The 15,222-nt window shown below is 39.7% G+C and overlaps 1 protein-coding gene across 1 annotated transcript in view; it reads left to right on the forward strand.

The window, feature by feature from the left end:
• Positions 1-15,222, forward strand: part of gpr107 (G protein-coupled receptor 107) — a 47,830-nt gene that overhangs the window by 2,923 nt on the left and 29,685 nt on the right. The window contains exons 2-11 of the mRNA XM_055660082.1: positions 1,406-1,528; positions 3,566-3,616; positions 4,503-4,591; positions 4,690-4,862; positions 6,052-6,089; positions 8,639-8,692; positions 8,787-8,894; positions 10,779-10,917; positions 12,312-12,388; positions 14,393-14,466. Coding sequence (XP_055516057.1) covers positions 1,406-1,528; positions 3,566-3,616; positions 4,503-4,591; positions 4,690-4,862; positions 6,052-6,089; positions 8,639-8,692; positions 8,787-8,894; positions 10,779-10,917; positions 12,312-12,388; positions 14,393-14,466 — 926 coding nt within the window. The remainder of the gene's footprint in view (positions 1-1,405; positions 1,529-3,565; positions 3,617-4,502; positions 4,592-4,689; positions 4,863-6,051; positions 6,090-8,638; positions 8,693-8,786; positions 8,895-10,778; positions 10,918-12,311; positions 12,389-14,392; positions 14,467-15,222) is intronic.

A 15,222-nucleotide genomic window follows, 5' to 3' on the forward strand; every position in this document is an offset into this window, starting at 1 on the left:
ACTCTCTCTTAAATCCATCCAGTGACTTGGCCTCCACTGCCCTCTGTGGCAGGGAATTCCATAAATTCACAACTCTCTGGGTGAAAAAGTTTTTTCTCACCTCAGTCTTAAATGACCTCCCCTTTATTCTAAGACTGTTGCCCCTGGTTCTGGATTCACCCAACATTGGGAACATTTTTCCTGCATCTTGCATATTTTGCTATTTTTATATTTTGTCCAATATTTTGATCGGGCACCTGTCTTTGCACAATTAAATGCTTTTTCTTTAAGTTTGATGCATTCTTTTTCAACCTTTCATGCTGAGCTTTTTCCTTGCAACCAAAAACACTTATTTTGCAAAGTTATCTTAAAATAGCTTGGGACCATTGCATATTCAGTATCTCTTTGACTACAAAGTGGATTTGTTGTGGATTCATTACAAGGTGCGGGATTTAAAGTGCAAGCATATTCAGGAGATCCTTGCATTACATAAATATTCCCAAGCAGAAACAGATTGACAGGCAGGATAAGAGTAGCTGTTCCCAACCATGAGAATGAACCACTGTAGCTACTTCATAATTCCCCCAAATCACCCAGCCCTACTGTCGCCCGTAGTCATTGCAATTCTTGGGAAAGGTGAAAAACCCAGGAGCAAATATTCTGCAAAATCTTTCTCTGATCCTTTAATCAGAACCAATCCAGCAGTTCATATTGAGCAAGTGTTTACTATCAGTAAACTACAAATTGTTGTCTTTCTAAATATAGCTGAGTTCTGTACTATGTGTTCTGGTTCCTTGAAGTCGGCCTTAGATGGCTTCACCTGACCCCAAGATCACAAAATTTTAGTTTCCCTTAGAGATACAACACGGAAACAAGCCCTTTGGCACACTGAGTCCGCACTGCCAGCAAACCCCACACACAAACACTATCCTACACACACTAGGGACAATTTACATTTTTATGCCAAGCCAATTAACCTACAGACCTGTAACGTCTTTGGAGTGTGGGAGGAAACCAAAGCTCATGGAGAAAACCCACCCAGGTCACTGGGAGAACATACAAACTCCACACAGACAAGCCCCCTTAGTCAGGATCACCAAATTAATCTGCCCACAGCAAAATGTCAGAACATTTCATTATATCAGGGCTTTTTGGAGTATTTAATTGTGATTTTTCAGTCAGGACAATTTGTCATCTGCAGTTTAAATGCTTGTACGGGACATGGGGTAAAATATATATTTTTAAATGAATGTTGATGTACTTGGGACTTGAACGATTATAATTTATTTTACTCCAACTGTTGATTTACATAAATACATACTAATATTGTAGTTGTAATCAATAGATTATCTGTATACAATTTTAATATTCTCTGATTGTGGAAAATTATTGCAGTAATTTACAGAAAGGCCTTTTCTTTTTGCAGGATGATGTGAGGCAAAAGGTCCGTTTAAACACATTTGGTTTCTTCAAGGATGGAAATATGTCTGTGGAAATGACCAGTTTGACTCCAAAGGGGCTGGATTTCAAACATTTTGAAGGAGCTGCGGTAAGTTTAGTTTTAACTCCATTGCTCTCTTTCAGGGAGCAGTTGTTGTTCAATCAGGCTTGGACTTTCGGATGTGTTTTTATAGCAATTCTGTATAGTTTGCTACTTTCGCACTATTTTCATACAACAATCCCAATGTCTTCATTGCAAAATGTATCGAAACAATTTAGGGTCTCTTGTTCTATTATTAAATTAACGTGATTCATTAATCAGTTTAATTAAATCATAGGATTAAATTAAGTGTCAGGGTATCTATCAAGTTGCCGGGAATTATCCAAGAATGCACTGAGCTCCAGAGTTTCTCCCTGGACATGTGGTGGCATATCCAGGCTGCAACACAAGTGTACAACAATCTAATCCACCTGCCCTGTAAAGGTTACCTGTTCCACATCAGATCCGTTTAATCCCTTAAAAAAAAAACAAATACCAAGGAATTGCTGAGAGAATACTGCAATTTTCATAATCTTGACAAATTTCTAATGCTTTAATTGCATTGAAATTGGAAATTCGCAAAGTTAAACTGAAATTTGCTACTTTGAGTTTCACAGAAAGACATCATGCAGGTCGAGGACGGGATTAAGAAAACAAGGGGAATACCAGCATTTATTGCCAAGGTGATGGAAGGGAAAGGGGAAAAATTCAGCAGGTCAGAAGCATCAATGTCGAGAAACAAAATTGGGATTTTAGGTTGATAATCCTTAAATGCTGATGAATTGTCATCAATGTGAAATGATAATTTAATTCTCAATTCATGGATGCTGCCTGACCTGCTGAGTCTTTCCAAAATTTTTTCTTTTTTCATTTCAGATTTTCTGCCCCCTACCAACTCTCTTCCCTTCTTAACTTAGAAGTTTGGGTGTGTTTAGAAGTTAGGAGTTTAGAAGGTTGAGAGGGGACCTCATTGAAACACAGAATAATGAAAGGCATAGATAGAGTGGATGTGGAAAGGATGTTTCCACTGGTGGGAGAGTCTATGATCAGAGGTCAAAGCCTCAGAATTAAAGGGTTCTCTTTTAGAAAGGAGGTGAGAAGGAACTTCTTGAGGCAGAGGGAAGTTAATCTGTTGAACCCATTGCCATAGATGGCTGTGGATGCCAAGTCTGGATATTTTTATGGCAGAGATAGACAAATTCTTGATTAGAACGGGTGTTAAGGGTTATGGGGAGAAGGCAGGAAAATGGAATTAGAAGGTATAGATCAACCATGATTGAATGGGGGGGGGGGGTAGACTCGATGGGCCGATTGGCCTAATTCTACTCGTATAACGTGAACATGAACTCTCACCTATATCTCCCCTCCACTCCAGCCGCCCTCCCCCTCACTACTTTCTTTCCCTTGGCTTCACAATCCACAACTCATCATTCCTGCAATCTTTGTTTCTACAGTATTTGGCTTTTGGATATTTGCTACAGCTATCCACATATGGAGTACTGCACACTATTTTGGTCTCTTTTCTGAAGGATACTTTTGAATTAATAACTGTTCTGGAAAAAAAAACATTTTATTGTGTTCCAGGATGAAAAGGTTGACGTGAATTGGAGAATAAAAGAAAGATGAGTGATCTTCATAAAATGTATAAAATTATTAGAGGACTTGACCCACCAGATGCTGATGGAATGTTTCTCATGAAGAAAACTGGAACATGGGAGGTGGGGAGTATAATTTCAAAGTAAGGGGCCACTGACGTAAGAGGGAGATGTGGAGGCATTACCCCACTGAGGGTTGTAAGCGTGTGGAATTGTACATGCCAGAGGTAAGTGGCAGTCAAGTAATTGAACATATTCAAGAGTCAGGTCACCTATGTTTGGATTTTTAGGAACCAGTAGGAGTACTGAGAAATAGCTGCAAAATGAGTTTAAGGTCAGATCAATCAACAGTGGCAATGCAGACACAAGTGATTGGAGGGCCTATCCCAACTATTTATGTTGTTGTGAAATGCTTTGACACATCCTCTGGTGTATAGGATACTACATAAATACATATTTTTGTTTCTCTTTCCTTTTCATCCTCATGTACTAACATTTCTTAATATTTCAGTTGGGGCTAAGTTTGGACCGAACCAAGAACGATGGTTTCTCATCCTATCTGGTAAGTCGCAAGAAGTTTGCAATTAACATTGATTTTATTGTTGTTCTTTCAAAATAACTATGTATGTGTTCTTTTGCACAAATGGTAATTCTAGCTTTACAACCTCAGTGAGTGTGAGTAAGTAGTTTGTTGAACTTTGGAAGGCATCAGTGTTGAGCTTGTCTCCTATCTATACTATTATTAGTTTAGTTTAGAGATACATCACTTTGGCGATTTTTCAGCTGACTGTCGGCAACAGAGAGACACACACACACCACACACACACCACACACACTTACTTTAAGAATATAAATTGGAATAAAGAATCTTGACCCCAGCACAGGTTAACCTTCAAAACTACTATGTAAGTTTATTAGAACTATATGGATGGCTGTTCTCAGTGATTGTCTTCTGAGTTACCCATGTGGCAAACAGTTAACACTGTCCTCTTTGATTCGGCCAGCTTTGTGTTTGTGCCTTAATCCTGGAGTGAGGGGTATTTGGTAAATAATATTTTGCATCAAGTAGCATCACGATGAAGCACTTCAATCAGTCTAAAAGGTCCCAACATGAAACGTTGTCTATCTATCCCCATCACAGATGCTGCCTGACCTGCTGAGTTCCTGTGGGACTTTGTGTTTTGATGAGGAGAAGTTTCTTTATTCACAGGATTGTAGTATTCTTGACTCACGAGTTTTGAAATCTCATGTACATTTTAGGCTGAGAGCACTAGAATTATTGATGTCGATGTAATATAGGATGTACGAGGCAGTCTGGAAAAGTAGAGTTAAGGAATGAACAATTGGGCTCATATCATTGTGACCTGATTCTATTACTTGTTTTCCTATGTGGTCATTAGTCTAGGTTAGAAACAAACTTTTAATTCTGCTATTTCTCTTTTTATCAGGAAGATGAGGTTGATTTTTGCTTTTTGAAGAAAACACCACCTACTGAAACACCTGTCACACTTTTCCGTTTTGACTTTCAAACACCACAGTGAGTACATGGCAAAACAAATCTAGGCTTTGGGATCATCAGTGACAGCAGATTTCTTGCTCCTTGGTGTTCTATTTGCATCTCTTGTTGATTCCCAGTATTACAGTTCACACGTCGGGCAGCAACCAGCCACATGTCAGTGATGTTGGATCAGCAGGGATTCCGCCATCAGAAGACAAAGCCAGCAAGGTGAACACCCACAGTGAATCCAACCAAGCTGGAAAAGCTAAGGGGAATGAAACATCAGCGAAGTCTGTGGAAGTGCAGAAAGGTAAGAAATGGAAACGTGTTTCTTCTTGGTGCCTTTGATCATTGAGAAGGTTGACCTGGAGGGTTCACATTCTCAATGAGTATGGAGGCATTAAGCCTATCAGAGATGTCTGCGTCATTAGCTGCATCTATATATAAAGGTTCGAGGTTATAATGTGTTCTGATGCGGAGTGTATTACTGAAACTGGAAAATATGGTCAAGAGATACAAGATACAAGAACAAACTTGTCATTTGTGACCCCTTGAGGTCCAATTTCCGTTTTTTGCAGCCATATACAAACAAATAGATCAAGACAGGTTACATAAACATCCATCACATTGCTTTTGGAAGGCCAAATAAACTTATCTCTCCACTGCACTCACTCCCCCCCCCGATGTCAGAGTCAAAGTCAAAGCCCCCGGCTGGCGATGGCGATTGTCCCGCGGCCATTAAAGCCACGCCGGGTGGTGCGAGGTCGCACACCGCGTCTTGATGTTGGAGCCCCCGGTGTGCGCTCGCAAAGTCCCGCCATTCCAAGCCGCGCGGGGCGGTGATGTTAGGCCCCGCTCCAGGAGCTCTTCGACCCCGCAACTCGGGCGGGAGAAGCCGCCGTTGCGAGAGCCCTGAAAAGCGGCAGGGATGTTCGGTGCCGCCGTCCTGCAGTTGAAGCCTCCGACTGTTCTATTTGCATCTCTTGTTGATTCCCAGTATTACAGTTCACACGTCGGGCAGCAACCAGCCACATGTCAGTGATGTTGGATCAGCAGGGATTCCGCCATCAGAAGACAAAGCCAGCAAGGTGAACACCCACAGTGAATCCAACCAAGCTGGAAAAGGCTAAGGGGAATGAAACATCAGCGAAGTCTGTGGAAGTGCAGAAAGGTAAGAAATGGAAACGTGCATGTTGGCAAGGCCCTTAAAGTGAGGACTGCAAACCGGAAAGAAAACTTTGGCTGATTAGTGTATCAGCTTTGAATAACTAGTAAGAATATCTGACATTGGGTGTGGCACATTGATGGCTCTGATACTGCTCCAGTATTACTGTCTACTGCATGAGTTTATGACCTGGAAGTTTTAATGTTAATTTCCTATTTTTATTGAGATTCTAGGCGTAAAAACTGGAGGAATATTTTTTGAAAATATTTCACAACGTTAAAATGGAAACCATTAATGACTCTTATAGTAAGGAAACATTTTGTTTTCTTTGCAGAAAAATCAAAATCTCAGGATAATGCACTTGAACTAAAGGTTAGTGAATTTATTGTGTTTTTAAAAAAAAAAATGTTTATTTTTCTTTGGTTGTCACTTAAGTGATAAGGGTTTGTTTTTATATTTTCGTTTGAAGCTATGTAAGGCATGCGTTTTTTTAAATAAATTTTGGATTGAACATTATCTCCCGATGTGTTGCTATCAGACATGAGAGTCGGAGAGAGACCCAGGGCAGAAACCGACTCTTTGGCCCACCAAGTCTAGGCGACCATCTAGTGCCCATTTATACCACTTTATTCATCCTACATTCCTATTAGACTCCCAGTTTCTACCATTCACCTACATACTATGGGTAATTTTTAGCAGCTAATTAACCTACCAGCAGGCAAGTTCTGTACTTAGTATGTTATGAAGGTGAAATAATCAGTCTGATTACCATCTTGCGGGTCATGGAAGAACAAATGTAATTAAAAGTAATAATCATAGTTTTTTGTAGTCTGAATTTTGTTGTCAGTGATAAACTACCAATGCTCAGTTTGCATGCCAAAAATAATTTCCTATCAGCAATTTCTGTGAAATGAACTACCCTTCTCCAAACGTTGTGTATAAATTCAATCAAGGCTATGACAAAAAGCAGTAGTGATGTCAAACTTAACTACTGTGTATCCAATCACTGAAAAATTCCCACACACTCCAAACCAGGAATTAAGAAATGTAGCTTTAAAATAAACATTTTACAAAGCCCAAAATAAATATTGGATTGTACAAAAAAGCAATTGAAAATTGAAAACAAATTCATTATTTTGAAATAATTATTTGGTATCTAAAGCGGCACAAATTTTCATTCTTGTGGGCAACCTATGTGCAAAGCAGGGAGACACAAAAAACTGCAGATGCTGGAATCCTGAGCAAAACACCAAGTGCTGGAGGAACCGAGCGGGTCTGACAGCATCTGTGAAAGGAATGGACGACGTTTCGGGTTGGAAAGAATCCTGAGGAAGGGTCCCAATCCGAAACATTATTTGATATTTGTTAACCACTTATTATTACTTTGTATTGTTGAGAAATTCATCATTCTTGCAACAAAATATAAATGAGAATTTGTCCTAAGTACTTTAAGATAACTGATTTCCCACATTTACTCAAGAGAAGACTGTTAAACATTGTACCCTTTGGAGAAGCAGGGAATCATCCACGGCAACTTCTAGATTTCCATGATTGAGATACGAATAGATACAGCGGCCACAAACTATTAGAACCTCAAGTATAACCTTGCTAAATTCCAAACAGCATTTCAAAAGAAATACAAAACAGTTGTCCTTTATAAACATACACTCTCTACTACAAAGATGTACAAAATTACCAAATGCCGAGAAGTCTCTTCCCATGAACAGGGAAATTTTAGGATTATTCATAATATTTTTAATCCAAAAAAAAATCCCGCACATAAAAAGGAGCTTATAGAACAAAAACTGAATGCTGGTAGTGTGTTATAGAGTCTTGACCTTGTGAGCATTAGCTCTGGAAGATTTCAATTGCTTCATTCCTTATATTCCAGAAACTGCTGCAGTCTTTTTCTGTGTTCTGATGAAAGTTGTACAGCCTTTAAATGGTCTCCAAAGGTGGTAGTAATCCTATAAATTGCAGTTTTCAGGGTGATGCGAAGGGCAAATTTCAGAGTCTTACAAGAGATACAAGATAAATTTAATTGTCATATGTCCCAGCAAACTGAACAATGATATTCTACCAGGAGATCTTGTTGGCTTGCTAGATGCATGAGGTAGTTTACAATGTTTGTCCACAGCCTCCTGGAGAGAAAGCATGTCACACAGAATAGATGACAGTGTTGGCTGCACCAAAACTGTAAATGAAGCTGCCACAAGATGGGAAAATGGCTTCAAGTGCCCAAATATGTGCTTGACTGTTCGCAAACAAGGCCTGACGAAGCTTCTGGGAGCTGTTCTTATCTTTGAAGTATCCATTCTGAAATAGGACTGTGCTTGGTTACTTCAGGAGATCTGCTGTCAACCTTTGCACCTTGACCAGCAAATTGACTTGTGTTTGCCACATACTCCGTAGAACCAGAAGCAGATGACCAAAGTTTTGGTCTCCTCTGTACATTGACTCTCCTCTTAATTGCGCATTTTGTACTTGAGAAATAATGGTACGTTCAACGCTGGGAATGTTACTCTTATGATAACTACAAAACCATGACCATTAGATCTGTAAAGTGATCTTTCCATGTCCTTTATATTTGGCAGTCTTGCATGATATTGAGAAACTGGGTGGGCTCCAATAAATTGATTGTACTGTTATTGTATATTTATCTGGATGTTATTGCATTAACTGGCCTTTAAAGCTGTTTAAAGATTAAGAATATCATTGTTCAGTTTGCTGGGACATAAGACAATTAAACACTCTTGACTCTCTTGAATGCAATGACAGCATGATGGATATATATATTGAAGCGTTCTGTCCTAGCTGTGCAACTTGTCAGAAATTTGTGAATAACTGTTATGCCATAAATTATTACTTTCAAAGGTTTCCATTGAAAACCAGCTGTAAAATAATAACTGTTCTTATTCTAGGCTGTGACGGAAACGATTTCACTGCGGAAAAATAATACATCTTATTCATTCAGGGTAAGTTGATAGTACTTCATAAGCCAAACAATGTCTGCACAAGGTTACCCGAAGTGGCAAATTGTTTACCCTGGTGTGTTTTTATTTTAATCAGTTCTCATTTACCATCAATACGGAAGAAGAACAAGGGCTTTATAGTCTTTACTTCCATAACTGCTACAGCGACAAAGCAATTCTACAGTCTTTTAAATTTGACATGGATGTAAGTACAACAAAGACATCTTTATTCTTCATGGAGCAAGGGAGCTGTAGGAACGTAAGCAATATCATCAACATTTAGTTCAAGCAGTTATCTATTTATAATTATGTAAAGACTACAGTGTACATTAAACAAATCATATTCATTAAATATAAAATAGAAAGTGCTGGAAATGATTGTTAAGTTCTTGAAGACCTGACAAAGAGAAATATTGTTTATGGTCAGAGAGTCATTTTACAAGGGTTCACATGGTTTTGTTATTCAAAGACTGACAATTTATGTTTTGCATTTGATGCTGTTTTCTTATGGTTCAGATTTAACACTTTAAATTTAAGATGGCAAAAATCCTGTCATTTTCTTTGATTGTAGGGACACAGTCTGCCTTTTGATAGCTTACCAAGAAGGCTACCCTTGCTTGCAACAATGTTGAATTTTCCTGCGTTGAAGCTGTTGTCATTACTTCATAACTGAGGTTGCAAAACTGGACATTTACAGCACTCAAAAAAGGGGAACCCAGCGGGTCAGGCAGCATTTGTGGTGGGAAATAGATAGTTGATGTTTTGGGTCAAGACCCTTCACCGCGATTGAAAGAATAGATGGGAAGGAACGAGTATAAAGAGATGGGAATAATAATTAGCACACGGTGGATATAGGTGAGGATGGGTTGATTGACAGATGCAAGTCAGGTGGAGGAGGGAAATGTGGAGATAGCAACAGAAGCTGGGAGGTGATGAATTTAAAATAAAAGACTGCAGATTTTGAAATCCGATATGAAAAGTGGAAGTGCAGAGGATTGATGGTGTCAGATGGGAACAACAGAGGAAGGGAAGCGGATCCAGTGGGAAATGTGTGAGGGTGATGGTCAGGTGGAGTGAGAAAGAATTGGGGTGATGGGGAGCTGGTGGTTGTAGTGGGAAGAGGTGGGTGCATGAGAGGACCAAGGTAGATGGTAGAGAGAAAGATACGGGTGTGAATTATCTGAAATTGGAGAATTCATTGTTCATGCCACCAGGTTGTAAACTGCGCGGGTGTAATACGTGGTACTGTTTGTCTAGTTAGGGTTCATTATGGCCATGGAGGATTCCGAGGATAGGTTGGTGTAGCAATGGGAAAAGGAATTAAAATGGCTGGCAACCAGGAGCTCCAGACAGACATAATGGACAAAGCACTAGTGTGCAGCAAAGCCATCACTGAAGCCGTGTTTGGTCTCAGCAAAGCGGGAAACACATAGAGAGCACCAAATGCAACAGATGAGGGTGCAGGCAGCTCTCTTCCCCACCTGTCTCACCTGGAAGGGTTGTTTAAATTCCTAGATGGAGGTGAAGGGACAGTTGTCACACTTTCTATGGTTGCAGGAGAAAGTGTCTGGGGAGAGGGATGGCTGGTGGGGAGGGTTGAGCAAACCTGGGAGACATGGAGAGAGAGGTCCCTGTAAAAAATCAGAATGGTATGGGGAGTGGATGATATGGCTGGTGGTGGGATCACATTATATCACATAGTATCGCCTCTGACACACTTGGAGGCTGATTAAAATGCTAGGCTGATTAATCTCACATTCCTGCTTTGGGGTGTTGCACTATGTCAGATCCTCAACCTCAAGTTTTAACAATGGTGAAAATATAATTCTATCAGGCAATGATTACTGAACTCCCGACATGCTCTGGATATAGAATGTAATTTCACCAGTTTTATTAAATTTATGTCATTAAAAATGAATTATTTGAGTAGGGAAATGTTTACTTTATCTTGACTTTACTTACTTTTATGCATCCTAATTAAATATCCCTCGTTTTATGCTCTACTGAAGACAAGAACTGCAAACTAGCCAACTCGTGATAGAATCGTAGATTTATTGCTGCAGCAGTGATCCATTTGATTTTCTTACAGATTACCATCGTGGAATACAACCCTGGCAGCTACCTGTCTGCAGGGGAGATCCCTCTGCCAAAACTCTACATCTCCATGGCTTTCTTCTTCTTTGTGGCAGGAGTTGTCTGGGTTTATATTCTCCGAAAACGCAGGTACCGTGCAACTATTTACCACGTTGGATATTAAGATCAGCTGTGTGCAGTTAGATATGGATTGTTCACAACAGCATGCTGGGTTGTAGCAATGTGGGTTTTATACCAGTTGACCAAGTAAAATGTTTTTGACCCAATGTTTTAAAATTAGATTCTGTAAATGATCAGATGTATCATTCTGCTTTGAATTTGGCCTTACTACCTCAATGTCTTTCTTGGGTTTACAACAAACTCCAACAGACTGTAGGTGTTAATGTGGTGGATAGGGCAAGACATGTTTGCTTATTCTATAAGAGAGGTTTAGAGGCCAAACAAGGGCAACCAGGACTAGCTTAGATGTAGCATCTTGGTCTGCATGGACAAGTTGGACTGAAGGGCATGTTTCTATGCTATGAGACTCTGACATGTTGCTAGTTTGATATTCTTCGATAAATAGAATTGAGTCATTGGCTGTTATCCTAAACTATTATGCAGTAAAACTAGAGATTGGTTTACTTGCTGACTGTATGTTCAGGGAGTGACCCCTGTGACTAATAGTTGCAGTATCTGTGGTTGATGCTGGACTTAATGCATCTTTACCAGACACTTTTGGCGGTTATAACACAACAAAAAGTCTTCATTAACTAATTATTGAAATGAAGGACTTTGTCCTGCCCCTACCCCTCTTCCAGCTTTCTCCACACCACCCCTCCCAACTACGATCAGTCTGGAGAAGGGCCCCGACCCAAAAAGGTTGTCTATCCATGTTCTCTAAAGATGCTGAGATGCTGCCTGACTCTCTGAGTTACTCCAGCACTCCAAACTTCACTTGGTTTTAACATGGTTTTCGTTTGCATTGCATGGATAGGAAAGCTAGAGAGATGAATATGTGAAAATGGGACCAGCACAGATTGGCCACCTTGATTGGCATTAAAATGTTTCCCCTGAAAAATATCCTACACAGTGCAGTTCATTTATTAGGGTGCTCCTGGCAATGTGCCCTGCTCTCAACCGTTTAATAGTGTTTTAATGTATGTCAAAGAGCATATGAAGGAAAGAATGGATTTGGACTCGTGCCATAAATGCAACACCATGATAATCTTTCATGTTCATAAATTTACCAAAAAAAAAAAGGAGAGCAGCTGGAGGAACATGGCAGGTCAGAAGTCACCTGAAGGATTTTGTTATGTTTAGTTTTTTTTTAAAATACAGCATGGATACAGCAGGCTTTTGGTCTGCCAACATTTGTTGTGATTCATGTGGGACACTGTCTGCAGAATCAAATATTTAAATTAATTTTATGTTCACAGTAGAAGTATTGTGAATGTGAAATAATTTTGGGTTGACGGTATTTGTTATCTCGTGAAGCAAAATTACAAGTGTGATCTATGTATTTACCATGTGCATTCTTTTTGTTTAGCAATGATGTTTTTTAAGATCCATTGGCTGATGGGAGCGCTGGCATTTACGAAATCTCTTTCGTTGGTTTTTCATGCAGTAAGTCACTGGTATTTCAGTTTTGTTATAACAATGAAGATCATAGTATTTCTGAATAAACTCAGCCTGTGAATTTAAGCGTTGTTTTTAATATGTTAGATTAGATTTTATTTGTTGTCATTTGAACCCAGAAGTTCAAACGAAATTTAGTTTCTGCAGTCATACAAACAAGTAGAAGAACCAAACACAACACAATTTACACAAACATCCATCATTTGTTCTCTACAATTACGAGATACACTAGTATATCATTTGGGGTTAAATTTTGAGCTTTCCCCCGATGTACCTACAGCAGCATGTTCTTGGTCTCAATCAATGAGACAAAGTTGGTGACATGAAACTTTAAAGTATTGCCTTAATTTATTTGCTTTGTTGGAAACAGGAGAGGAAAAGTTGTCATTCATTGTGTGCCAGATTTCCAATACAGCCAGTTTTATAATAGTGGATGATAGGGGTTTTCTCTTTTTCGTGGTGAGGAAAGAATTGATTTCAGAGCTGGTATTTTGGGGTTCTTCTTTTGTCTCAGCATTTATTTCCATTATTGTGACGGAGAGCCATTTTATCACTAAATCTGCTTCACTATTTCTTTCTAACTCCAATTTTACCTGTTACCTTTGTAAGGTCAAGTATTTTGCGCGATGGCAAGTATCTTAAATTGTATGTAGCATACTAATTACATTTTTCAAATGGAAATATTTTGTTTTCTTTATTGATCAGTTAGGGTGTCAAAGGTTACATGGAGAAGGCAGGAAAATGGGGTTGAGAAGGAAAAATAGATCTGCCGTGGTTGAATGTTGGAGTAGACACAATGGGCTGAATGGCCTAATTCTATTCCAATGTCTTATGATCTAATTGGGGCATTGGTTTATTGTTGTCACGTTTATCAAGAAGAGCTTAGTTAAACGTTTTTTGTCAGCGCGCTATCTGGTTAAATCAAATCATACTATAAATGAGTACAATCAGGCCACACACGTACAACAGGTAGTTCAAAGAAAAAAAAAAGCAGAGTGCAGAATATAGTGTACAGCATTGTAGCATCACAGTTATAGAGAAAAGGTCTGATGTCTGCAATGAGGTAATAAGGTAGGTTGGAAGATCAGGACTAGGCCCTAGTTTATTGATACAGCCTAGTGTTGATTTGCATCATTGGCTGATCATGGATGGCCAGGAATGTTCCCGAGATTCACCATGAGATTAAATAAGAACAGAAGATGCTGGTCAGGCATCACTAGTGGGAAAGCAAACATGTAAGCATTTGTACCAATGATCTTAAATCAGAATGGTGTGATAACATCATATGTGCAACATCCATAATATTTGGTGTTTGAATGCATTTACTATATATCTGTATTGTTCTTCATGGTATGAGCCAAGCAAGCAGGTTTAGTTCCGTTCGAATTTTTAAGTTCAGAATAAATTAAACTCTTCATGAATCCTTGAAATACTAAATGTCATGATGATATTTAAGGTGGTTTGACAAAACCTGTTCTTATCTCCACAAAAGTTAGTTATTGCATATGTTAAATTGTTATTAACCAGAATTTATACAGTATATGCTCTCGGACCATTTGTACCCTTAATGTCTCATTAAAATGAAGCTGTTAGTGTGAGGCGAGGTTTGTTTCACTATTGAGTGAGTATTTGTGGGAGAAGTTGTTAGTGTCCTAGAGTGATTGCTCTGAATGGTTTTAGGGACGGTATCCCAGTGAAGCATTGTCTAGTTCATTGTACCTGTACCTCACAGTACTCGTTCATACAACAATAAACTCAACTTGAACTGTATGTGGGGCACAGTAGGAATTAGTCTTCTGCTCCCAGTGGCCGGCTCAGATATTCGATCTCTGATACAGAAAGCTGAGGTAACTGGTGAACTGGGGAGTTTGCACATGTAATGACCCCAGAAAAACACAAAAGCATTTAATATTTCAGATATATATATATATATATATATATATATATATTCTGGTGAAATTAATATCTTTATTTTTCTCTCCTTCTCTCCAGATTGATTATCACTTTATATCCACTCAAGGATACCCTATTGAGGGTTGGGCTGTGGTGTACTACATAACACATTTGTAAGTGTGTTTTCTTATTGTCTCTTTGCTATAAATGGAAAACAATTAACAGGTACAGTTGTCCAAAGGGCTGATTAATAAGTTAATTGGCCTCTCCAAATTTCCTCCCAAGTGTGCAGGGAGTGGATGAGAAAACTAACTAGTGTGATTGATGGTTGGCATGCACCCAGTGGGCCGAAGGGCCTGTTTCCATGCTGTATCTTTCGATCAATCAACATACTTCATCCTCCCTGTGTCAACTGCTGCAGTGAGGCGATCAGACTAGCACTTCTGTGGATGGAAGACTAGAAGATTTGAACAAATTACACTCTGCTATTCTCACACAAGGTCATAAGTGATAGGAGCATGTTGCATTCCGCTTGGGTAGCTCACAACCCAACGGTATGAACATTGAGTTATCCAATATTAGATAATCAACCAACCCCCCCCCCCCCTCCCCCCCCCCCCCCCCCCCCCCCCCCCCCCCCCCCCCCCCCCCCCAGTATAGTGCCCCACCTGGTCTTGCACATATTTCTCCCCTTCCTCTCGTTCCTTCCACCAACATTCCTTCATCTAGCTTCACAATTCACAACTCTTCAATCCTTATCTCACACCTTTTGTCTTGGTGGCCTTTGTCCAATCATCTGCCTATTAAAAAAACCCCTCTCACCTCTCTCCATCTATTTTTTGCCAGATTATGTCCTGCCTCACCTCTTCCAGCTTTCGTCCCCCACCCCCGCCTCCCCCACCCCCGCCCCCCATCCCCCCCCCCTCCCC

This window comes from Leucoraja erinacea, chromosome 31, assembly GCF_028641065.1.
Source record: "Leucoraja erinacea ecotype New England chromosome 31, Leri_hhj_1, whole genome shotgun sequence".
In the NCBI taxonomy this organism is placed as follows: Eukaryota; Metazoa; Chordata; class Chondrichthyes; order Rajiformes; family Rajidae; genus Leucoraja; species Leucoraja erinaceus.